Source organism: Phoxinus phoxinus, assembly GCF_949152265.1.
Source record: "Phoxinus phoxinus genome assembly, chromosome: 24".
Lineage (NCBI taxonomy): Eukaryota > Metazoa > Chordata > Actinopteri > Cypriniformes > Leuciscidae > Phoxinus > Phoxinus phoxinus.
The window spans coordinates 3,517,597-3,544,513 of NC_136899.1; the positions used below are offsets into that span (position 1 = coordinate 3,517,597).

The 26,917-nt window shown below is 38.3% G+C and overlaps 1 protein-coding gene across 5 annotated transcripts; it reads right to left on the reverse strand.

Annotated features, from left to right (window-relative positions):
* Nucleotides 1–170: 170 nt before the first annotated feature.
* Nucleotides 171–26,845, reverse strand: rab11fip3 (RAB11 family interacting protein 3 (class II)). 5 transcript variants are annotated; one of them, XM_079601581.1, is made up of 15 exons: nucleotides 25,440–25,612; nucleotides 22,860–25,292; nucleotides 19,056–19,149; nucleotides 15,792–15,865; nucleotides 12,703–12,872; nucleotides 9,235–9,453; nucleotides 7,866–8,000; nucleotides 7,018–7,053; nucleotides 6,634–6,721; nucleotides 5,793–6,037; nucleotides 5,050–5,131; nucleotides 4,727–4,864; nucleotides 4,484–4,639; nucleotides 2,108–2,248; nucleotides 171–2,028 (listed from the first exon to the last, which is right to left on the reverse strand). In XM_079601581.1, the coding sequence occupies exons 1-15, from the start codon at nucleotides 25,482–25,484 to the stop codon at nucleotides 1,915–1,917; spliced, it is 4,170 nt and encodes a 1,389-aa protein (XP_079457707.1). In that variant the 5' UTR covers nucleotides 25,485–25,612; the 3' UTR covers nucleotides 171–1,914. The 5 variants fall into 5 exon arrangements, with proteins under 5 accessions (XP_079457707.1, XP_079457705.1, XP_079457708.1 ...); XM_079601579.1 differs by having other exon boundaries at nucleotides 22,860–25,334; XM_079601582.1 differs by having other exon boundaries at nucleotides 22,860–24,277; nucleotides 24,452–25,612.
* Nucleotides 26,846–26,917: the final 72 nt, after the last annotated feature.

Below are 26,917 nucleotides of genomic sequence, written 5' to 3' on the forward strand. Positions count from 1 at the left end.
TATGAATATAAAAATCTTCTATTTATATGTATTTAAAAAAAATGTTCTAATCTATGCTTTATGTTTAAATTGTATATCCAGTCTATTCTATTCTATTCTATTTTAATGTGCATGTATAGGCTCAAACAAATAAAGCATTTAAAAATGACCAAAACATCCACAAAGAAATTATTTGCACTTAATTTATTGGTGACTAATTTTCTCACTTTTCTTTTAACCTTCATATACAATAATTTGAAAGACCCCGTACAGTAAAAGATACATCTTAGAGGGGCATCTTCAAAAGAAAGCAAAACATTCAACAGAAGACAATACTGATATCTCTCATTTATACAGTAACCTCGACAATTAGAGTAAACATTTTTACAATTGTATCCTTCATTACAAGGAGTCCTTCAGTCATATTTTTCTTTTGTATTAACAACTATTTATAATTATTATTAGTCTTTTAAAGTCTAAGTGGCAAGCAGAACTCCTAAGCAGTGAAATTTTGTCTTTGGACATATCTTAAATCATATACAACAGCTGTTTTAACATCAGACAGATCAAGAGCAGTTTATCGTCTCTGCCGAAACAGCAAAAAGCACACGACGCGTGCGCGCGCACCCAAAGTTCACAGAAGCAAGGTTCCCGCGGCGCGCTTTAATGTCCAGTTACAGTAGCTCGAAAACAGCAGAAGAGGCAGAATCGTCCTCAAATGTTCTCCAGCATCGTCGTGTTTGAAGAACTGATCGGATAGTTTTAGCAACAAAACTGAAATATGTCAGTCGTCGGATAGAGGAGAACAGAAAAAAAAAAAAAAAAAAAAGAATATAAACTGCAGCGTGCTTTTCCACAATCCAAAAAGAGGAAAAGAGGAGGATTAAGTCTCCAAAAAGGTTCGAAGTGGAAATCAAACATGATCGTCCCAGAGAGGAAAGTCCATCCGAAAAGGAGGGCCGGAACAGACGAAAATAATCAATCAAGTGGAAGACAAAATGAAATGGAATCTCATTTCCTGCTTGCCATAAAAATAGGATTCCAAGAACGAAAGATACAAACGTTCTAGATTGATATTTACATCCAAAATCATCAGAGAGATAGAGAGAGTGTGTTTTAAGATGCAGAAATGAAGCAAAAGTTTTTCCCGCGTTAAAGGTTTTCGTGTCCGTCAACGGCTCGATTTCCCTTCAGTGCTTCTTTTTTCCCGCCAACACTGATAAAACAGCGTCACAATGTTTATATTTAAATAGCAAACAATACTTCCCTTAAAAAATAAAATAAATCAGAGTGCAATGAACATTTCCAGTGTGTTTTGAAAGAGTCTTTTCCACAGAAAATCAAAGTTTTTTGGAAATAATCCAGGAAAGGAGGAGGCAGACGAATATCCTCAGCGAGAAATCGCGCAGGACCAATTACGTTACCCACAATACAACACTGCAAACTCCCATGGTGGGGATCGGTCTCGCTTGATCCTTTGCGTTCCGCATCATCATCGTAATAAATAAGAATTTGAAGGAAAAACAACATTAGTTAACTAACATTCAGCAAAAACTCGTTCACGAGTTAAATTGTTCGCACACGCTCAACCCTCAGGTCAGCAAATGTCCCTCACATAGGCTAACGGTGTGACTGCTTTACCCAGAATTACACTGGTAACTTAAACTGGTTTCTTACACTGAAATTCAATTTATGAATCATAAACATACATATACAGAGAGAGGGAACGGGCGCCTCAATCCCAAAACTCTGGGAAGTCACAGGAACCAGAAGACAGGGCCAATCTCACACTCACACACACACATCCACACACACAGTGCTATGGATTATTAAATCATTTGATCAACATAGTGATTGTATTCTCCACATCCTCTCCAGACTCATTCAATACGCCTGTGTCAGTTCATAAATCAGGAAAGGTCGTCGTCATGGCGATTATTTGACCTCCAGGATGGAAGGATTGGACTCCATGATGGCGACGATGATGCGGTCGATGTAGTCCTGCAGACGGAAGTTGATCTCCTCCTGTTTGTGGATGGCCTCCATCAGCTGCACACACACACATTAAACATCACACAGCGTTCACGTTTAAAGCAGAGATAAGCATGATGGTGTGTGTGATACTGACCTCAGCGCGGGAGACGTTGTTGATCTCGGCGGCGAGCGACTCGGAGAGAGACTCGGTAAAAAGGCTCTTTGCTCCCTGGATGCTCAGATTAATGATCTGTCCGTTCAGCTCATCGTTCTGCTCCTTCAGACTGCGGTTATCCTGCACACACACACACACACACACACCATGTTTGAGACCAGTCTTGGTTCAGTCTTTTCCTTTTTTTAGACTGTGTTGACTAATTTTAGTCCGTCTGCCTGTTTGAGTCTTTTGAGTTTGTCTACCAGTTTGAGTCTGTTTACCAGTCTTGGATCTAGTCTGTTGACTAATGTGAGTGTGTGTTTAAGGTTATCTGTTTGAGTCTGTCTTTACTTGTTTGATTCTTTTGGGTCTGTGTTTTCAGTCTGAGTCAAGTGTTAAAGGGTTAGTTCACCCAAAAATGAAAATAATGTCATTAATGACTCACCCTCATGTCGTTCTAAGCCCGTAAGACCTCCGTTCATCTTCGGAACACAGTTTAAGATATTTTAGATTTAGTCCGACAGCTTTCTGTCCCTCTATTGAAACTGTATATACAGTATACTGTCCATGTCCATAAAGGTAATATAAACATCATCAAAGTAGTCCATGTGACATCAGTGGGTTAGTTAGAAGTTTTTGAAGCATCGAAAATACTTTTTGGTCCAAAAATAACACAAAATAAGACTTTATTCAGCATTGTATTCTCTCCCGGGTCTGTTGTTAATCCTTCACAGTTACGCTGATGGCGTAAGACGCTGATGACGTGTTATCTGGTGCGCCCGAGCTTCATTTATAGACTGAGGGAAACGCACGCTGTAAAAGTGTCTCATCCGCGACATGCACATTTACGCACCATTAAAAAAATGATATCCATGCAAACAATGTAGAATAGCTTGAATATAGCGTGCGTCTTCCTCAGACTGTAAACGAAGCTCGGGCGCACCACTCGGTCAGCAGCGTCACTGCGGAGTCCTGAACGCAGATTGACAACAGACCCGGGAGAGAATACAATGCTGAATAAAGTCTTATTTTGTGTTATTTTTGGACCAAAAAGTATTTTCGATGCTTCAAAAACTTCTAACTCACCCGCTGATGTCACATGGACTACTTTGATGATGTTTTTATTAGCTTTATGGACATGGACAGTATACTGTATATACAGCTTCAATGGAGGGACAGAAATCTCTCGGACTAAATCTAAAATATCTTAAACTGTGTTCCGAAGATGAACGGAGGTCTTACGGGCTTAGAACGACATGAGGGTGAGTCATTAATGACATTATTTTCATTTTTGGGTGAACTAACCCTTTAATCTGTTTGTTTTAGTCTGTTGACCCGTTTGAGTTTGTTTTTACCTGTATTTCAGTCTGTTTTTACCTACCTGTTTTTTAAGTCTGTGTTGTGGTGACCAGTTTGAGCCTGTATTTAAGTCAGTTTTCACCTGTTAGTATCTACCTGGTTCTTTTGTTGTTGTTTTTCTTTTTTTTACCAATTTGAATCTGTTTGAGTCTGTCTTTATCTTTTTGAACATGTTCATCTGTTTGAGTCTTGACCGGTTTAAGTTTTTTTTTTTTACTGGTTTAAGCCTGTTATAGTCAGTTTGAGTCTGTTTTACCCGTTTTAATCTTTTTTCATAACCTGTTTGAGTCTGTATTTACTGTTTTTTAAAAGCGTTTAAACCTGTTTTAATGTGTTTTTACCGGTTTTAATCTGTTTCTCATTACCTGTTTAAGTCTGAATTTACCAGTTTGAGAGTTTTTACCCGTTTGAGTGTGCCTTTACCCATGTGAATCGGTTTTTCATTACCTAAGTCCTTTATTTACCAGTTTGATAGTGTTTTTACCTGTTTGAGTGTTTTGAGTGTGTTTTGACTTGTTTGAGTGTGTTTTTACCTGTTTGAGTGTGTTTTGACGACTTTGAGTGTGATTTTACCAGTTTGAGTGTTTTTACCAGTTTGAGTGTGTTTTTACCTGTTTGAGTGTGTTTTTACCTGTTTGAGTGTGTTTTGACGACTTTGAGTGTATTTTTACCTGTTTGAGTGTTTTTACCAGTTTGAGTGCGTTTTTACCAGTTTGAGTGTGTTTTGACTTGTTTGAGTGTGTTTTTACCTGTTTGAGTGTGTTTTGACTTGTTTGAGTGTGTTTTTACCTGTTTGAGTGTATTTTTACCTGTTTGAGTGTTTTTACCAGTTTGAGTGCGTTTTTACCAGTTTGAGTGTTTTTACCAGTTTGAGTGTGTTTTTACCTGTTTCAGTGTTTTGACTTGTTTGAGTGTGTTTTGAGTGTTTTTACCTGTTTCAGTGTGTTTTGACTTGTTTGAGTGTGTTTTGAGTGTGTTTTTACCTGTTTGAGTGTGTTTTGAGTGTGTTTTTACCTGTTTGAGTCTGCGTATCTCCTGCTCCAGTTCGTTCTCTTTCATGTGAGTGTTGTATTCCTGTAGGCCGGAGCTGGCTGATCTGCCTCTTCTCGCTTCAGTCTCCAACTTAAACAGCTGCAGGTGTTCCAGCTGCTTTCTCAAGTCCTCTATCAACTACACACGCAGAGAAGCCATTAACAGAGATGAACACACACACACACACACGACTCCACCTATGAAGACAAACAGAAGACCTCTCACCCCCTGAGTGCACTCTTTCTCTTTCTGGTTCGTATGACGTTCATGGCTCATTTTGTCTGACATTTTCCTGCGAGATTCTGCTTCTTCATTCAATCGATCCGTGACGTCTTCCACCTCATCCTGAAGTTTCCTCTTTTCCTGAAAAATGTAAAAAATATATATTTTCCTTGCAGGGTCGGCATCAATTTGATTAAAAAATAATCAATTTTTACTGGTTTCATGGCCAATAACTATTCTTAATTCACTCGTCTTTGGCAGAAGTGATAAAAAGGTCATCTCTGAATGTGATCTAAAGACTGTGTGTGTGTGTGTGTGTCGGGTACCTCCTCCAGTCTCTCGATGTTGGCTCTCAGACAGGGAACACATGACCTCAGCTCACTGTTCTCCTCATCCAACTGATGCAACCTGAACACACACAGGCACAAAGACAAAAATGCACCGTGATATTTTCTTTTTGGGCAGAGTGCATAGTGAAAACAATAATGGGAGTGAGAAAACAAAAGTCTCTGTTAACACAGCCGGATTGTATTAAACGCTGAGCCAAGTAATCTCAGAGCAATCAAATGAAATGTCTGCCGTCCTCCACTAGATGGCAGACAGATCTTACCCACACGTAATAACACAGACATCATTAACTGCCTTCAGAATGGCTTCATATTTCTCTGCTGTTATGAGAAACTGAATAAAAGTTACCTGAGCTAATGAGTTCCTCAGCCACCAAACACTGTTGTCGTGCAAATGACCAGCCAGAGCACATTAAAAGTTTTCTGTTTTCAGTTAAAACAGTGTCGTGTAAGCTAATGAAACTAACGATCTTTGCAATGGAAATTAATCAATCAAAAACGAACTTTAGCTGAATAATAACTTTATTCTAGAGCTGCTGTAAAGCCAAAACAATCTCTGTTACTTTAATTTCCTATTATCACTGTAAAGCTGCTTTGAAACCATCTATAATGTTAAAAGCGCTATTAAATGAAGGTGACTTGACTCAAGAGGAGTTCATAAAAAAAATAAAAAAAATTCCACTCTGCATTAATCATAGATGATTCATTCTGTCCGCGCTCACCTGGTCTGGAGGTTCTCGATCTCCAGGTCTCTCTCTCGCTGGAGTTTGTTCAGTGCGTCTCTGTGTTTACGGGTGTATGAGAGTAAATCCTCGTCTGCGCGCAGCTCCTGCTCCTTCAGCTGTTCCTCCAGAGCGTTCGCGCGGTGGACGAGCGTGAGATTCTCCTGCCGCAAGCGCGCATGCTGCTCTTCGCTCTCCGACGAGTCCTTCTCCAGCTCACACACACGCTTCTCCAACAGCAACACCTGCGGGACACACAGTGTTTGTTCCTCACGCAAATCACTTCATATTCCATCTATGGAATCATGTTAACTTTGCATATTTCTTCATGGCAATTATTAAAGTGCTTCTATTATGCTTTTTCGGATATTACCTTCCATGTAGTGTGTAATATAGCCGCTTGTGATTGTAAAAGGTGCAGATAAATGAGTTATTGTCTTTCAAAAGGAAGAACCGGATCTGAACAGACTAAGTTTATCGTGTCTTACTTCCTACATGAATCTACGTAGGTTTGTAACAAATATGCATAACGCCCGCCCATGGTTTTCAGTGGCTGTAGACGAATCACAATAGTTGGGCCATCTGACCAATCAGAGCAGAGTAAGTTCTCGGAAAGGAGGGGTTTATAGAGACTGAATCCGTTATCAAACCGTTTCAGACACTGTGAGAGAAGAGCACTTTCAACATTTTTGTTTACTTTTGCTACGTGAGGTTGGCATTTGATGACAAAACTAATGTACAGCGCAAACTAAACCCGAAGTCCACATCAAATGTACCATTTGAACCAGGGTCAGAAATGTAACACAAGTTTGATGCAAAATATTCATATTAGTTTCCAAACCTTGTCTGTGATGTCACGATCCGCAAGGTCCAAAATGTCTGGAGTCAGATCTCCCATGACATCCAGATTGTTGGACTGCTGCAAATGTCTGAAAAACACAAAAACTGTTTAAACATGTGCAACATTTTTAACATGTGCCCTGCTAAATGTGCATGCTGGTCCAGCCTGGTTTTTGCTGTTTTCTTCTAGTTGGTGGACCAGCAAACTAAGACATAGTCGACTAGCATGATGCTGATTGACCAATAATGTTTTGTTGGTTAATCTAGTTGGATTCTGGGAAAACCAGCAAACCAGCATCCAAAATGACTCATCATTTTGGCAAAGTTTTCAATTTCATTTTGTCCTTAAAACTGATGTCTGGTGCATTTAGAGGGAGGATCTCACCTTGCTGCTTTCTTACTGGACATCCTTTTGCTGGAACTATGAAAGAGAGAACAAACAGGAAATGAGTCAGGAAGAGAGCGGGAAAGAGGGGGAAAAAAACTCTCTTTCCATTCATGACCTGTGAACCACAGGTCAAAAACACCCGGTGAAGTGCTGAAGTTTGGGCCGTCAGCTCTTTCTGGAGGTTGAAGGCTGAATCAATGCTCTTCTTTCAATGGTCATGACCTCACAGCACACGGAAATAAACACACTGTTTTTATGGAGGTGTGTAACATGGATGCGTGAAAGGAGATTCTGTTCCTGTTGCGCAAGTCTGAAGCCAGAGAAACTGCTCTGAACAGACCTACATACACAATCCAGGATTTTCCATGAACAAAACACCATATATTAATATGTTAACATAAACTGGACTCTCATTAAAGTTGGAGAAGTTATGTTTCCTAATTTAGGATTTGGTTTTGGAAAAACAGACCCATGCAAGAAAACATTGAATATTTAATCAGACACGTCAAAAAGTCTCTAAGAAATGTGCTTACCTGTGAGTTCTTACAATACATATATCAACGCTCCTTTACTTTCATTTGTATTATGTAGACTACTGTATAGTATACTGTTAATATTTACCTCACAAACAGAGTATTGTGCATGCATTTTAAACAACACACACCACAGCAAAGCATCTATGTTCACCACACACTTCACTCACAGAATGTACAAACACTGTAATGTGACACTGTACAGATGTCTGCATATTAATGAAGCACACACATGCAGAAAGTGAGTGTGTGTGTGTGTGTGTAGTGGTCAACACACGCAAGGGAGGCATGCACACGCTGTGAGCGCGTTACCTATTCATCTCTAGTAACTGCAGTCGCGTGGACAGATCCTCCAGACGACTGATCTGCTTATGACAGTGAGTGCAGAAAAACTCCAGCGACTCCGACTGAAGGAAACTCTGGAAACTAGCAGGAAAAGAGCTGGGGCTGAGGAGACCAGAGGAGAGGGAAGTGAGGAGAGGAGATGAGAGATAACGAGAGTGGAGGAGGAATGAAGTGAGAGGATGATATGAGGAAAGGTGAAATGATGAGAAGTAAACAGGAGGATAGGAGAAAAGAGGAGATGAAACAACAGGAGAAATGTGTAGAAAAGAAAAGAGCAGAGAAGAAATGAAGAGAGGGAAAAATATTGATATTGATTTATAAATAGGGAGGGGAAATTAGGAGAGGAGAACACACAAGTAGAGAAATGAGGATAAATGATCAGAGGAGAAGAGAAATTAGGAGAGTGGAGAAGATATGAAGGGAGAAATGAGTAGAGGATCAATGTGGAGAAATTAGAAGAGAGGAGAAGATGGGAGAAATGAGGAGAGGAGAGGAGAAAGGAGGAGAACGTAGAAGATACGATAGGATAAACAAGTAGAGGATCAACGAGGAGAGGAGAAATGCGGAGAGAAGAGAAAATATGATGGGAGAAATGAGTAGAGGATCAATGAGGAATGGAGAAATGTGGATAGGAGAGTGTGTGTGTGTTCAAAACGAGGATGAGCAGAGGGAGGGAGAAAACGGGGAACGTTCAGTTGAGCCGGTGAAGGGCAGGAGAGGTGAGTACTACAGTGCAGGAGTAACGCAGCAGGAGCGGAGTGTGTGTTTATCTCAACAGGTTCCATGCTCTTTTCTCTAGTGTACGAGTGTGTGTGCTTGACCTCACACGCCTGACAACATCAGCACTGCAGTAAAACAATAACCCCAGTATGTAACTCAACCTTTACCCGGCGATAATAATAATAGTTCACTTGGGAAATAATGAATCAGTCAGCACAAAATCATGTCGATTTACATAACATCTCAAGACACACACACAAAGCTCCATAGGCGTTTTGTTTTGTCTATCACACACACTCTTTGTCGTCTGTGGTCAGAATGTCGCTCTACAAGGTCTCATTATGCACACGACTTTCGGCTGACTCACATTCTCTTTCTCTCTGTGTGGAAACTAGAAATAGAGTGTATTTCTATTTGTGTCTGCAGTCAAGGTGCTCATTCAGTAAAGCCCAGATAAACATTAGCGCTCCTATGTTTATACTTGCTAAGTTTAGCTCAGGATACATCAGTCTTTTAAATATATGGTGTATAAACTATACAATTCTTAAGAAGTATGTGAAACTTATGCTTTAAATAATCTAGTATGTTTGTTTGTTTGTTTGTTTGTATGGGTTACCTAGGTGACAGCAGCATTAGTGGGCGGGGCAGTGGGCTTTCTGAGTGTGGGAGGGGCTCTTCATCTCCCTCCCCATCTGGCCCCGCCCTTCCCTCTTCCTGATTGGCCAGCAGCAGGTCTGAAGCGTTGTTACTCTCACCGAAATCCTCAAAGTGCTCCTCCTCTCCTCCAATCACAGCCACCACAGTGTGACCATTCAAATCAGAGCCCAGTGTGAACCTATCACAGAAGCACATGGAAAATAATGTGTTATCGGTGCATATTTAATTAAACACTGTGAAAAATACCAGGCTAATGTTTTCTTTTTAATAAGGATGTTTAATGTTTAATTCCGCCTGGACATGGAAGATTCACTTCTTTTTGTGAATAAAACATTAAATTTAACATAAAAATAAACATTTAGATATAAACTACTGTTCGAAAGTTTGGGGTCGTAAAGAATTTTTAATTGTTTAAATGAAAGAAGTCTCATCTCAACAAGGCTGAATTTATTTGATCAGAAATACAGTAAAACATTATTACAATTTATAAAAAACTGTTTTTTATTTAAATATATTTTAAAATGTAATTTATTTCTGTGACCAAAGCTGAATTTTCAGCTTTTATGCTGATTTGCTGCTAATTTTTGTGTGCTTTGGTGCTTATCACTATGACATTAATTTTTTGTTTACATTTTAAGTACTACTTGAGTATTACTTTCTTGAGTCTTAAGGAGAAATCATAAAACTTTACCACATCATCATTTACAATGTCTTTAATATCTTTATTATTTAAAAAGATTGACTGCTTGTTCAATGTCTGCTCTTTTCTATTTCTATTCTGCTTTTGTGTGCAAGACAGAATTTGAACAGTTTGTCTTTAGGATGATAATCTGATAATTCACTTTAATCTCTTGGCAACCCTAAAAAACGTCTGAAGAATTCCAGTTAGATTAAATGAAAGAACAGCGTAAAACATAAACAATTCACACAAAAACAGCACTTGATAACAGCCCAGTGCATGTGTTTGATTGGTGAACTCAGTGACCGCACTGTTTAGGCTCAAAAAGATTTTGTCAAAAAGAAATGAATACTTTTATTCAATAAGGAGGCATTACATTGATTACAAGAGACAGTACAGGCATTTATATTGTTACAAAATATTTATATTTAGAATAAATACTTTTCTTTTAAACTTTGTATTCATCAAAGAATCCTGAAAAAACAACATTTTCAACATTGATATTAATAATAAATGTTTCTTGAGCAGCAAATCATCATATTAGAATGACTTCTGAAGGATCATGTGACACTGAAGACTGGAGTAATGATGCTGAAAATTCAGCTTTGATCACAATAATAATATTAATTATATTTCAATATATATTCAAATAGAAAAGTTATTTAAATTGTAAACATATTTTACAATACGTTTTAATGTATTCTTGATTAAACAAATACATAAAAAAAAGATCTTTCTGACCCCAAACTTTTGCATTTTTTTAAGAAATAAGATAAATGAAGGATATACACACAATAAAAAAAAGTAAAATTAACAAGAAAATTGTAACGTATTAAACTTTTTTCTACATTAGCTTTATATCCTACAATAAATCCCTCAGAGACTTACCCTCGCTTCACTGTAAGGTTGGTCACACAAAGCACGCGTGAAGACGGCGACCGCATCTTAAAGCGATTCGGCCTTTCTTTGCCGATTCTGAGCAACTGGGCACACAGCGTGTCAGAGTTAAACTAAACTCCCACAATCGATATTAAACTCGATTTACATGTAGTTTCCACTGAAGAGTTCAATCTGCCAGACGTTTGTGACCCGGTAGATCTGAATTAACAGCCAAAATCTCTTGTGCAAGCAAAACTACATATGCTTAAATCATACGGCTGTGTGGCGGTGTGTGTGTGCGTCTAATCAGATTTAGAGCTCAGTAACGGTGACCCAGTGTGTGTGCTAGCATGCTCTACACGAACAAGCATCTGTTTAATCGGTTTAATCTCCATATGCAAGACCTTACGTCGTCCGGCTGACACTCAAACACATTAAACACAGAAACACGTCACTTAGGACTTATAATGTATTAATAATGCAACAAAACGTGGTTAACTAAGGCTAATCTTAGGATCTGAATAAATCCCAAATGCAAAGTTTGGACATCTGAGACAAGATGTCAAAGTTCAAGAGAAAAATTGGCAAGTTATAGTAAAATTAGATTTTTTCATAACTCAGTACGTGAGTTTCGTCGGAGTCAGCGCTGGCGAGACGGCGTGACCCTGACACAACAGGAATGCTAAATCAAGAGAAACACACGAGGGCTGAGAGCCAGGATATTTTACAATGACAGAAGCAAGTGAGAGAGCGAGAGAGAGAGAAACGGACCCTAGAGAGTGAAAGATGGATACACTTTGTGCAGCAGGAAGGCAGAAAGAGCAAACTCCACACTTTCTCCAACTGGGAAACAGGAAAATAAAGACTGACTGACACCGATAACACGGGAAACAGGAACACCTCGGTCAGCTGAGCTGATGTTAACGGCTCTTGGGAAATAAGAAACTCTAGTCAGCAGATTCTTGCATAAACACAAATAAACAGGCCTTACTTATGTGGGCCGCAACAACACTGAGCGCTTCACAATTTCACTGGGACAAATGTAATGCAATAAAGCGTCAAAAATTAAGAAGAAAAAATGATTTAGTTGTAAGTCTTGTTTCGTGTTATAACCAGTCACCTTTGCTTAACACTTAGGCGGCATTAAAATAGTTTTTGTGATGCTTGCGTCATAAGAGACGGTGTTTTTGTGGAGAACATCGTGTCCTGAGAGGATACACTGTATCAGGAAGTTGTTTTATTTTGTACGATTATTGCGGATACATTCAAGGCTACTAAAACATCATGGATTACAGTCACCATTATGCATGAAGTTATGAAATTTATGCAGAGTGATTATAGTACTATTTATATACTATTATAGTTTATATAGAAGCCATTAACATTGAGAGGAACAACACTGACTCTTCCTGTAAAAAGCAATTCTTGCTCATTTCCTGACCAGTGATTTGTGATTAAAATGGTTAAGAACATTAAAATAGACTAAAATACACTCAATATTTTGACATTTTTGGCTTGGCCCCTTTGTTTGCCCAGGTGTGTGTGTATAATATTCTGGTGAAACTCAAAAAAAAAGTTCTGCAAAAGTTCATTTATTTCAGTAATTCAACTTAAAAGGTGAAACTAATATATTATATAGACTCATTACATGCAAAGTGAGATATTTAAAGCCTTTATTTGTTATAATTTTGATGATTATGGCTTACAGCTTATGAAAACCCCAAATTCTAAATTAGAATATTGTGAAAAAGTTTTCATAAGCTGTGAAACTTTTAAGTTTTACTAAACAATAACAACAACAACTGCATTTATGGGTAATTTTGAGTCTCTTTGTGCATGTTATTTGACAGCTGTGTATGGGTGCGTTACCTGTTGCGGTCGTCTCCATCTGTGAGTGTGTTTTCAATGCCGCTGTCAGTTTCCACGTCCTCATGGAGTTCTGGATGGACCAGCGCCGTCGTGTCCTCGTCCGTGAAGGTTTCACACTCGCTGTAGGCGCTCTCCGAGCCGAGATACGCGCTGTCAGAGACCTCCGCCTGCTGCAAACAAACACACACCGATTACAAAACTTTTATTGCTATGAAGTTGTAGACACAATGGTGTTCTTGGTTATGAGGTTTCTCCCCAAAAAAACCAGATTGAATCAATAATTAACACGAAAATAAAATGAATGTGGATAGATTTGGGAGAAATGTTTGAGTTCATATTGAGATTGCAGACTTTGCATTGCATTTTTGTCCACTCTACCCGCTCATGCTATTCAGAAGCACCAACATGCAAACACACACGGGCTTGAAGGTTATTAATGTTTGTGATGAATGTTTAAGGAACAATATGATCCGACACATTCAGAAGTGGTTGAAAACATGTGACCGCATTGCATTTGTTGTGTAAATGCCAAATCCATCCCGATGCTTTCCAGATAACAGTGACGGACCGCCTACTCACCTGTCAATCATCCACTGCACTAAAACAAAGGTTTTAAACTTTAAAAGACCTTCAAAAGACATGCAAACTCAGCAAAAAATTAATAACAGGAATGGTTTGTATGTTCCTTGAAGATGCGTCTTGTCTAACATGACTATTTATAACATTTCAAGTATTATAGAATAATAACACAGCCGTACAAATCATAATAATGACAGTAAATGGTAACTTTGGTACATTACAAAGATCTAGGAACAAAACAAAAAAAGCAACCTGGAAAACTGCGAAACTTATTGTTCAAAAGAACGTATACATGAACCCTTGTTCTACTGTTTATTAATTATAATTTTTTCCTTTTTTATAATATGTAAAACATTTTTCTCTTGAAAAATCAATGTTACAAAAAAAAACAGACCGTTTCCCTTTTTCCTTCAGTTTTATATGTAAAACTTTCTTGAAAAATCAATCAATAATAAATAAGTTACAAATAAAAACAGAATACAAACCCCATGTTGTTCAGTTTATATTTTCCTTTCCCCCTTTTTTTATACTATACACAGCTGGATTAACATCCCAGATATTATGATGAACATTACAAATGATTAAGTTCAAGAGTGAACCTCAAACCTTCAGTTGGTCAATCGGTTCTGACCAAAAGAACAAACTAAGAAATCCACATAAACCTGCATATCTCAGAAACGTACCTGTTTGAGTCTGAGAGGAGCTCCTAGAACAGGAGTGGCCATTCCCAGAACCATTCTCCCTGCTCCAGTACCACCACACGGGAAAAACAGGTTCACTAACTAACCGCAAAACTCACAAATGCTTCCTGTCTCCCTCAGTCACCACATAGAGAGTCAACAGGGATACATATTACTCCTACTCTGCTTCTTTAGAAAATGAAGAACAAAGTCTGAAGGGCACCAGGACCAGAAATGGGCGGAGCCTGTGCCCCATAACCACGCCCCTTTTGATTTAACATTACCCTCATGTGCCAACAGAACATCTCAACACACGTCTAAACAGCATGTGTGCATGTATTATGTGGCTGACTCAAAACCTAGTGAGCTGCTTACTTAGTATTTTCGTGCATCTATGATGACCAAAAATGATGTCTAGTTAGAAGGCTCACTGTGTTTTATGACACGGACTATTGCTGTTATTCATTTCAATCTGTTCCCAATTTCCCATGTAGCAAAACATTAACACTTCACACCCAACACACATAAACACTTATTCAGGACAGCATGTGCTGACACAATCATATGTTCTGGTGAATGAAAGGTGTGTGTGTGTTATGAAAAAAATCTATCACCAGCCTGTCCTGTATATTGTCAAGCATATGTGTGTGTAAGTGTGTTTGTTCCTGTGGATGAGGTGCTACACACACCACCTCGGCCAGTGTGTTTTGAAAGCAAACATGGAAACAGCACAGCCATTCATGACCCACAGGAAAACACACAGGTAGGTGTGTTTGTGTGTGTTCGTGTGCGTGTGTGTGTTTCATTAGAAGTGACGGGAAGACCGGAATGAGAAAAAGGAAAATCAGATTGCAAAAAAACAAGACTTCGAAGTAGCACATTTCTATATTTACAGAATAAATATGCTAAATATTACTGTAAATAATGAGGTCGTTATATGCATTTTTGAAAAGAGTTTGTGTTTCTGTAATCACAATTTATAAATTTACTATGAAACTATAACTCTATAGACTAACTCTTAATTATAATTAAAGATAATGATAGACAGGTCCAAACACTGATAACCATAATTGAATATAGTGAAACTACTCGACCTAGCCTAAAATATAAAAATAGGTATATTTAAGTTCCCAGAGAATAAATATATAATAAATCAAAAAAAATTTACCATCACAAAAAACTAAAACAACATGATTACCAACAAAATAAAAACAAAGTAAAACTGAAATAAAAAAATTAATAAAACCTTAAATAGCAGTATTTAAAATAAAACACACAATTTCTATCACAAAAACACATTTTTGAATGAACCTCATAAATCTCAACAAATAAAAATTGAGGAAAATACTAAAATGAGCTAAAAACCTAGAATACACCCTAATTTTCATAAATGAGTTGTAAATATAGTAATGAACAACAGCATTTACCTAGAAATTTCCCTAAAAGACCGGTTTCATCATGAACCACCCAAACAAACCGGCTAACTTTATCAAATCTTTCCAAACTATTTGTGTGAGAGAAAACACAGTGCAAGTTTTGCTCAAGCTGTGCTACAATATGGCTAAAAAAAGGCAAAATAATGTTTTGCTACTTCTTGAAAAAACTAAAAGCTGCTGAACTAAACCAGCAGGCGGCGCTGTGGCGGAACAACGCACGCTCTGCTTCTCGTGCTCCCCGCAGCTCGTCTGTGGTCTTTCAATCTTTTGGGGAATTTGTGGAATGTGCTGGTCTGGATTCCACCATTCTCCAATAATGGGGTCCTAAAATTCTGATTTATTATATTAATCATGACAAGAGGGAAGGAGAATAACCACAACCAATGTGTATTACCTCGTCATATTCCTCTGGAGGTCCGTTGGCTTCCACTGCGCTGAGATGAGTCTTGTAGAGGTCTGGATCAGGACCTGGTTAGGAAACAAAAAGAAAAGCATTTCCCATTTAAAACTTCGAGTTATGGCTGATGGACAAATGTTTGTTTAAAATGGATATATAGAAAAAACATAAACATCACCATGATTTGGAGATACAGAGGTTTATGACACATTATCCCCTGGTTTCACAGACAAGTCTGAAACTAGTCCCAGACTAAAATGCATGTTTATTAAGCTTTTTTTAACTGACGGATCTTAAAATATGTCTCTCAGAGCCATTGTTTTGTCTCAAGATGCACATCACATCATGTTCCTTGCTAAGGCACGTTTATAAAAGCTACTTAAATGTCCTAATCCTGGCATAATCCAAGCCCTGTCTGTGAAACCGGGCCTATATTTTTCATTAGTAAACAGTCACCATGGGTGGAACACACGGAGCATCTGGGCTGTCTGGAGTCCAGGAAAATATATTTATGTAATGTGTGTAATGAGTCTTTTTCAGATAGCTGGATTATTCATGAATGAGAAGAGGTTGGAAAGAAGAAAGCATATTTTTTTGGTCTGGATTCAGATCCTCGTTCTTAAAAAAAGACCTCTACTGTAAAACTGTTACATTTACATAACATACAAAAGTGAAAAAAAATCCCCTTTTACCCAAATGTGTGTTTCTTGCTATGAAGAAAGCTAACAACGCGGTCCAGGGATGCGTTTCCCAAAAGTATCGTTAGCCAACTATGGACCCAATGAACATTCGCAAACAGCATGACACAAACTTGTGTGGTTGGAACTACAGCTCTCTAGCTATAGTGAGACAGTTTCTTGTTAAAATTACATTTGGACCAAAATAAGCAATATCTATCCTATATCTCTCATTCCAAATATATACAAATTCCATTCTACTTCTTTTAGTTTGTCAAGAGAATCAAAGGCCTGATTTTAAAAAGCTCTAGTAACCCCAGAGTGACGTACGAGGGAACACCTGTGATTTACATTTAGTCATTTAGCAGACGCTTTTATCCAAAGCGACTTACAAATGAGGACTAAAGCAAGCGAGTCATCGCGAAGAGGCAAAAACAACGCAAGACGTGCTCAAAATACCAAGTTCAGGCATTGCTCACAGCATAAGCCAAACAAGGGATGATTATAGGAAAAGGAAATAAAAAAAAAATGTTGACAGTAGACGTTATTACTCCGCCACATGAGTGACGTCATTTAACTATACTGTTGAACCAATGTGGTTTCAATTGATGGATATACGACAAAGTTACTATGTTTTCAGGAAACAGTCATGACTAGCTAATTAGTTTCTCCAACAACGCACTGTACTATAGTGTTTAAGCAGCGAGTTACGTCTTTGTTCGGGAAATGTACCCCAGATTAGTTAATTTGAGTTCAGTTGTAGAGCCTCCTAGTGGTGTGTTTTTCGCCACTGATGCTTGTTTATTTAGTTGGTTGCCACAGGCAACTGGTTATTTCACACATAAAAGCAAGAGACAGCCAAGGAAATATCGAAAAAATAATTTCTAGCAAGCACGTTATATAATTCCCACCTTTAAAAATTTTTTTCCATGACCTGGTAAATGCTATTGAGTACAAGCAGAGAGAGGTAGATGCTCCAGTAACTCATCCATTAGTGAAGAGCGAAATCTGACTCGTGGAACACAGAGCGCCATTAGAAACCTGACCTCATCCTCATTACTGAAGTGATATCAGTCGAAACCCCAAGCAAAGTGCTTCAAACTATTCCACCATCATCGTGATCAATCTAAAGCCAGATGGGGAGTGTATATGCTCTCGCAAATTAGTGAGAAGCCAACATAGACCACGTTTTTAGGAAATAAGCGTGTTTATATATTTGATACAAATGCTTTTATGTCAACTTTAAATAGTACTACTGTCTAGATAGTCTAACCGAACCCAGACTAACTTTTCTGAAGGTTTAGAGTAGATTAAAATGTACAGCATATAAACTATAGCAGCAAACATCTGAGGATGATCATGATGTTTGCATTTAAGACCAGGTTATGTTGTATATGCGAGGATGATTTCACTATGCCTTTCGTTTGAATGTTTAATCCAGCTCTTAAAGGAACACGCCACCATTTTTTTTTTTGAAATAGGGATTAATCATCGTCTCCCCTACATTTAGAAAATTGGGCAAACGCATTTTTGTCTCAGTGCATGCACTGTCTTAGTCTGGCAGCGCCGCCGCTAGCTTAGCTTAGCATAATGAATGGAATCCTATGTTGCCGGATAGCATGTCGTGAGTAAAAGTGATAAAATAAAATAAAATTACTTGTTTTGGCCTGCGTCTTCACAACGACGCCCGGTGAATAACCCCTATTTCAAAAAACAGTGGCGTGTTCCTTTAATACTGTTAATATATCAGTCATGTTAATGCTCCTGTGCGGATTTTGTTTATCAGCAAGTAAAAGATCCTCGAAGTGAGACTCTTTTCTTGAAAAGAAATTCAAAATTCCCAATTGAGCGGCGTGATTCACTGTGAGTAATTCACAGATGCTCTGACTCATTATTTTGCACTGTGTTTTTCTACACAGTATGCAAGGAGATGTTTTCTTCTGAAAAATCATATAAAATAGTGTCAGATTATCACTCAGTCATGAAGAAAACAAGATTTTTTTTGTGCTCCTGACTTCTGCTATTCTCTTGAGGACAGAACTGATGATGAATTTCCTGGACAAATATAAAAATAAAAATAAAACTCCTTTTGGAGATGTCCTCAAAATGAATAAATGCTGCATAAAGGATCAAAATATATTTTTATTCTGTTCTGAAAATGACAAAAGTTGTATTTTAGGGGTTGGGTTAGACTATTAAATAATTCATCTGTAATTAAGAACAACAGATGTTAATGGATACTCCCAACGTGATTTAAAACACGACTTGAGTGTGTGTGTGTGTGTGCTCTTGTTTATGTGATTTACGAGGACACAAATCTGTATAATGATGTGCATTACACTGGTATTACAACTTAAACGTGGTTTATGAGGCCATTTCATGAGTCCTCATAATTAAAATAGCTTAAAAAACATAAAAAAAACAATGTTTTATTAAAAATGTAAAATTGCAGAATGTTTCCTGTGATGGGCAGGTTTAGGGATAGGGGCAGTGTGTGTGTGTGTGTGTGTGTGTGTGTGTGTGTGTGTGTGTGTGTGTGTGTGTGTGTGTGTGTGTGTGTGTGTGTGTGTGTGTGTGGCTGTACCTTCATTGCTGATAGCACTGATGCCTCTGTGGAAATCCTCAAAACTGATCACACCCAGACCGCTGGGATCCAAGAACCGTGTCAGATCCTTCACCTGAAACCACAAGCAAACTATTCAACTCACAAACAAACTACTCATCTTACACAAACAGAGCAGAGATAATGATGTTATCATACATTTATTGACATCAAAACACACATAAATTGATTCACCCACAAGATAAAGAATGAAAAACGTAGGAGAAATGTATAATCTTAAAAATGTCTTTATTTTTATTTTGTATGAATATGTAAGGATATTAACTTCTCCTGTGCAAATTAATGTACCGGTAATCAAAAAATGTCAAGTGAGAATAAGAGACAGTTTGTGCTATTCAATAAAAGTGACATGAGCTCATTTAGTATTTTTCTTATCCATCTAACCTTCTATTTAGGAACAAAACATTACCATGATATCATGTTTTGTACCTTACGTTACGGATAAACAAAACACAGACAAAAATCTGTCAAACCCTAACACACATTCCTTCTCTCTCTCTCTCTCTCTCACACACACACACACACACACACACACACACACACACGCTACACTCCAGTGAACAGACACAATTGCACAGTTGGTAACCAGGCAACAGCAGAACTGACAGTTGTGAATTCTAAAATCTAAGTTCTCAAAGAACACAAGTGAAGAAAAACACCGAGCACGCTCAAATACCTCCGACTGAGAAATCAAAACATGAAACTGGTGCCTACACATTTAACTCGGAGTGTGTGTGAGATATTTCAGCCCTGATGGCATCAAATTACACAACTACTTATCAGATACCCACACACGTCATGAACAAACAAACATTCATTTGAGTTTAAATTACCATGTATGCAATCATTTAAAGATTATTCCAGGTTTTTTTTTATCACCTGTACTATCAAATATTATTTTTATTAACCAAGTGATTGCTTGAGGTAATGAGTAAGTGTAATGCGAGTCAGCTGTTTTAACCCCAGCACAGAAGCATCTCAACTCAAGGCGAGAAAAATGGCAAGTCACGAGACAGTTGAATTACAGATTAATTATTCGACCTATCTTACATTTTAAAACGCACTGTAGCAGCTTTCTCATAGATATGGACTGAGTCACACACACACGGATATTTTTGCGCAGTCACCTGATGCCAATTACAGTTCCTTCCTGGCAAATGCTACTTTCTGGGTAAGAATTTGCATCTGACATTAAGCAAACACATAGCAACCGTATCATTAAAAGATTAAAAAAAGACATCATAGTGTATAACAAGTAGGGCTGTGAAACGATTAATCGCATTCAAAATAAAAGTTTGTTTACATAATAAATGTGTGTGTACTGTGTATAATTATTTTGTATATATAAATACACACACATGCTTGTATATATTTAAGAAATTTGTGCATGTATATACTGTAGATAGATTTATATATAATTTATTATATATATAAATATGAATATTTTATATATAAAAAACACATTTTCTTAAATATATACATGCATGTGTGTGATATATATATAATAATTATACTTTCATTTTGGATGCGATTAATCGTTTCACAGGCCTAACAAGCACAGACACTCTCCAGTGTGTGTACAGTACTTTTTTTTTTTTTTTACACATCATATCAGTTTCTGTCTACCTGTGTCTCTCCACCTCTTCAGTCATAAATCATCTCAGTGAGCCAAACAACTGTGCAAGCTCTTATAATATACACTTGAATCACGAGAAGAAATATCTGGAAATTTGAGTCCAATCACACAGTCACGCAGACACAGGAATGACCCTTGGGGCTGGAAAAAAAATACAATATGGCATGCAATTTCGTTCCTGAAACCATAAACGACCTTTTAAAGAACACGCAAACTTGCTTACTGTTGCAATTTTGTGATGCTTTACACATAACAGGGGAGTTAAATTTTAAACCTGTATCACACAGTCACAAGCTCATTACAAAATAAATCTGAGAAACTCAAAAATGACACTTTTGCAAAAAGAAAGTCGGCATATGTAACTTTAAATACAGGTGAAACTCGAAAAAAACTTGAATATCGTGCAAAAGTTCATTTATTTCAGTAATTCAACTTAAAAGGTGAAACTAATATATTATATAGACTCATTACATGCAAAGTGAGATATTTCAAGCCTTTGTTATAATTTTGGATGATTATGGCTTACAGCTTAGAATAATGTGAAAAGGTTTTCATAAGCTGTAAGCCATAATCATCAAAATTATAACAAATAAAGGCTTGAAATATCTCACTCTGCATGTAATGAGTCTATATAATATTTTAGTTTCACATTTTAAGTTAAATTACTGAAATAAATTAACTTTTGCACGATATTAAAATTGTTCGAGTTTCACCTGTATGTACAGTGCAAGGTGCATGTGATAAAAGATGAATAACAATATAACAAATAAAAGTGTGCATTTGTACACGCACCCCTCCCTGTCATTCATCTGGCCGGTTAACCTTTCAGCTGATCGGATCAGCAGTTTTAACAGTCACAAAAGATACGGACTTCCGGCATCAAATCCATCCTCTCTTAAACGCACAATGGCGCGTGTCTGAGGGATCAGGAGTTTAAGGGGAACGCAAATCTATATTCTCATCTAAATGGCAAAAATAACCACAGATGGATTTTAAACTTGGTACTTGACGTTATAAGTCTACAAAGCAGTTGATATAAAACACATCCTCTTCCTGAATATACAGCATCACTCGTCTACTGACCTGCAGACTATAAACATGAGTGTGCAACATCATTAGCACTACTCAAACGGTAAAGAACATCCTATATTCACAAACACAAACCAATTCATACATTCCTAACAATAACTATTATTGATTTACCTTCAAGTTTAGGTGTCAATGAGGTGACATCCAAACTCAGTTCAACTGTTTTTCTTTCTACTTAGCTACCTAAAAGTAATATTCCTGTTTTAGTACAAAAAATTAAGCACAATCGACAGAACTTGTGACTTAATATCGATGATAATAATAACAAAAACTTGCCACTTTTTCATTAAAATAAGAAAATATTGTGACACTTACAATGGAAGGGAATGGGGCCAATTAATAAATGTTGCAATATTCTGTTTCGATAGTATAGCCATAAAAAAAATACGAGTTTTAACATGATTCTAGTGTAAAAAACTATTTCTATGCAAAGTTTGTATGATTTAAACAGTTTGAAAGCTCAAACAGACAACTTTTAAAATAAATTAAAAAACTATAAGCTTCACATTCTGCTTTTATTTTTTTTTTGAATTGCAAATGCCTCAACGTAACCTCAATTTTTGCTCTTTTTTAATTAAGAAATAACATAGGACAAATCAAAATATTGTCAATTGAACTTAGCTGGTATTGAACATGTAATATTCCTTTAAACAGTTTTTGTTCAAGTTAAAATATAGCAACAACAAAGTCACGATGTAATTAAAAAAACGGTAGAAGAAAAATACTTAAAAAGTTGTAAAACTTGGGTATGAAGTTTGACTGATTATTACAAGTCACTGAAAAGTGGATTAACACTTTGCTAAACTTATGCAAAACAGCTTGATAGTTAAAACAGGATAGACTCCATGAGAGATACAGGACAAGAGTTGTATTCTGAGTCTTTGAATAATAAAAGAGCAGTTCTTGGGTGTCACCACGATCAAGTTTCACTTGGAGTTTAGGGACCCAAGGGAAGACACACACTGTCCTGTAATCATCATAAAGCATTTTTATCCACCCACAAACTCACACAAATAGACAAAGATACACCAAAAACTGACCTGTTCAGCTCCATAGGCTTTTGCGAACTCGATAAACTCCTCAATATGGACAAATCCATCTCCGTCCTGATCCAAAGCCTGGAAAACTGCTCGGAGAGGCGACTGCTCCTCGCTTCTATGGGCTGTTGTGGTGTCTATAGGCACGTTTATCAAATCCACGGGGACCCTCTGGTCATGATGCGATTTGGTTGGCGGCGAGTCTGAGGCCTTGCACAAATCCAGAGTCATTTCTGCATGTTTGGAAATGTTGGAAGTATCAGGAGTATTTTCCATCAAGGTCAGGTAGGCCTCCCCATCTAGGCTGGATCCGCAGGGAAAGACATTTCTATGCAAGGGAGGAGAAGAACTGAGGGAGACTTGTTGCTCGAGTGCCAGGTCTATTGGTGTTGGTGTCAGCTGATGGAAGTCCTCCTGATGTGTAAACTGAGCAGCAAACCCCACCTCTCCCTCTCCGGTAGCTTCACATAATTGGCTGGGAGTTTCTGTAAGATCCGGCCCCACGAGTCCTCCCATCAGAGTCAGCTGATCAGCCGCACAGGTGAAGGGAGTGGACTCTGAAGAATCAGGATTACTGTCACAATGAGGAATGACTTCACTCCGAGTAGATATTCTGCAATCCAATCCCTCCCCTCCCTGTAAAGACATACTTTGAAGTTTCTCTTTGACTTTCAATGGTGTATTGTGACTGTCACGCTGAGCTGTCACATTTTCTTCAGGTGTATCTATTACAATTGCACTTGATTTTGGAGTCAAAGAGTCATTCAGTTGGTCAACAAGTGCACTCTCTTTATGTTGAGGATTGATTAGTTCCTGACAGGCTTCTTTTGTAGCATTAAGTTCTTGATTGTTGTCAGCTTTACTGCCATCTAGATTTAAACAATCATTTTGCAAGTTGTCCGACTTGTTTTTCAGACTGGTTGCCTCTTGATTTTGATGCAAGATCTCCAAAACTATGAGTGTGTTTTCTGTTGTATCATCTGCATGCTGTCTCTCCATTGCCTCATGGTCATCGCTTGGGTTGCCCGTTTCTACACTTGCTATACTATCCTGAAATGCAAGTGTGAGTGCATTAGCTTCAAGATCAGGTGAGTCTGCATCACATTTTTCCTGATCTGTTAGCTCAACGGTCTCCGTCACAGATGGAAGTACAATGTCTAAAGATGGTACAGCTTCACAAGAGACGCTGTCTGTTAAGATCCCAAACATGGCGACAGGAATAAGGTCTCCATATGCATCATGGAGCGCCTCAGATAAGGCTTCAGCCTCAGTTGTGTGTGTTGGCTGGCTGTGATCCTCAGGTAAGATGTCGTCTTCTGTTGAGAGCTCAAGTAAGGCATTATGCTCAGGTGTGTGGACCGGTAAGGCTGATGTGGACACTTGTCTGTCTTTGTCAGTTGAAGGATCTTCTGCTTGTAGATCTATAAAAGCAATTGGTGCGAGTTCTGTTTTAGCTTCAGAAACAACGTTAGCGCTGGGCACAGCCTCCTCTCTTACATCTTCACCAACCGTTTCCAATTGTACGCCAAATGTGTATTCTGCGGATAAATCACGCAACGTTTCTTCGCAAAGTTTAAGTGATATGCAAGACTCACCTAATGGACTCATACCGGCAGTCTCAGCTTCAGAGGATAGTTGTGTTGTCTCTAAGCTCTGAAGATCATCATCCTCATGGGTCTCATTGCTAGCTGAGGGTTTACTACTCTCCTGTTCAGAGTACACACCTTCAGTCAGAAGCTCGGGTAGCAACATCTGTCCCTCATCCATTTGAAGGGATGCATATGGTGAGCCAGGTGGATCGGAACATGTCAACGAAGGGATTGGCTCATGAGAAATGGCTGAGGATGGGAGGTAGATGTCTTCAGATGTAGAAGGTGCCTTACAAATAATTGAAGGCTTGGGATTTGAGTTTGTATCCATACATGACACCTCCACGGTAGAAACCGGCAACAAACCTTCAGGTAACGGAGGGAAATGAGTCCCGTGTGGAAGGAAGCTCTGACCGTCTTCAAACGTCTCAAATGTTCTTTCCTCTTGGGAATTATGGTTGAACTCACAGTTTGTTAAATGCGTGTCCTCAAGATTGAGGTGAGTTTCTTGTAATAATGTTTTGTCAGTCTGAATAGTGGGGTTGTTAATAACCAGCTCACCTGTGTACACATCTAGAGGGTTTAAAGTGGCAGTGACCTTCACCGGTTGCAGGAAATCAGGCACCGGTTCAGGATGATTGTAAAAGTTGTTTTGATTCTGCATGGGTAAGTCTGAGAACGTAGGACTAGTCGATCTAGAATTAAAACTGATGAGATCTCCACCCAAAATTTCCAAACTTCCAGGAGAACCCTCTTTTTTAAGATCTTGGGAAGGAGGAGGCGGAGTCTTCCATTCGGGATAGACACATTCCAGATCATTTTCCCAGGAATACGTCTGCCCGGAATACTGAGAAGCCCAAAATAAGTCATCAAGGTTTATCGCGTTCTCCTGAAAAATTTCATTAGTAGAATCACCAACAGAACTGTTATCTTTATCCATAAGGAGAAATCCAAGGGGATTCTGTTCGGATTCCCACTCAGCTTTCCCACTCACCTCCCACTCAGAACAACCCTGAGGACTGGAGAGAACTTGCTCCATTGAAAAGAAGAGTTCTCTCCTCCGACAATTGGAAATATTCCAGAAATTGCAATCCGTTGTTATGATCCCACGAGGTAATGTTCGGAATTCAAAAGTAATTGATGGCCTCTTCCAGCATACGCACCAAAAGAAATATCCTTGTTGAGACCCATGCGTAAGCGTCCACCTCCCTGTAAATGATCAACTACTGTTTACTTTTGCAGACACAAGGATAATGTTTCACTGCGTAACACGGCTCCATGTAGGCCGAGATATTTTTTCCCGATATGCAAACCTCTCCATGAAAAAAAAGGTTAGCCCTGTTTCCTGTTCTTGCATTTAAATTCACATCTAATCCATTTAACATAAGACTTCTCAAAGTGTGCTGATCCACATCCCAATCAACACATAATAACAGGATTACTGCAGGATTTAAGATTGCAGTCCATAAAAAAACTCAGAAATTCATAATGAAAAATACAATCTTAGGATATGTACATGTATAAGAGAATACAGGAAACTACATAAAATAGAGAGCTATACCATTGCAAATATCATCACACTGCACATCCAAAATCCATGAGTTGATTTTGTTAGCCTTCAACTTCCTAATGTTAAGAAACTGAGCCTGTCTCATAAGCAAATCATTTATAAGGTTACATTAATGGTTTGACACTTCCCTGGAATAACAGCTAAGCATTAAAGTCTGGTTGTAATGTATAACACTCTGTAAACAATTAATCCTTTTATGGGGCAGTGTATTCAATCATTTTACTCAGGTTGTCTCGCAATCTGAGAGAGTAAAGCTGAACATATAAGCCATTTTTAACGTTAATACAACACGCTGTACTTTAAAACAGCTGTCATTGTGTTGTCAGACTGAAGAAACAAAAAGAAAACCATCAAATGATAGATTGATCTAGCGCGGTTAGCATCAGCATCCTCCACAACTGAGGTAAACCCAATGGCCGACTAGCTGGCCCAAACGACCCCCTCTCATTTTAATTACAAATAACATCCTTGATATGTTTCTGGTCCACCGTCAGAGTTGATTTAATCCCTTAATTTGATGTGGTGCTGGGTGATTTATTCTTCAGTTTATCCTTAAACAGGCCAACATCCAGGTCGAGTCTTACGAGTCATCCACCTGCGCTTGTTATTAGCCTGTTAGCGAGGATAAAATCAGCTCGAGACCCCCGATAATCCCACAAATCCTTCGGCGGCGATTTATCCGTTAATCTGAAATCCGAGATTTAAGATGAGCTCGTGAGGTATTGTTTTTTTTTTAGTCGAAGAATGCTGTTTCAGTTATATGTCTATCTCTCTCTCTCTCATCAGCAGCAATACACAACCTCTGCTGTCTCATTCACACATACACACTCGCGTGTACACACACGCACACAAACCGACGTCAGCAACACGCATGCGCAGCGCCGGAGCCGCAGTCTACAGCT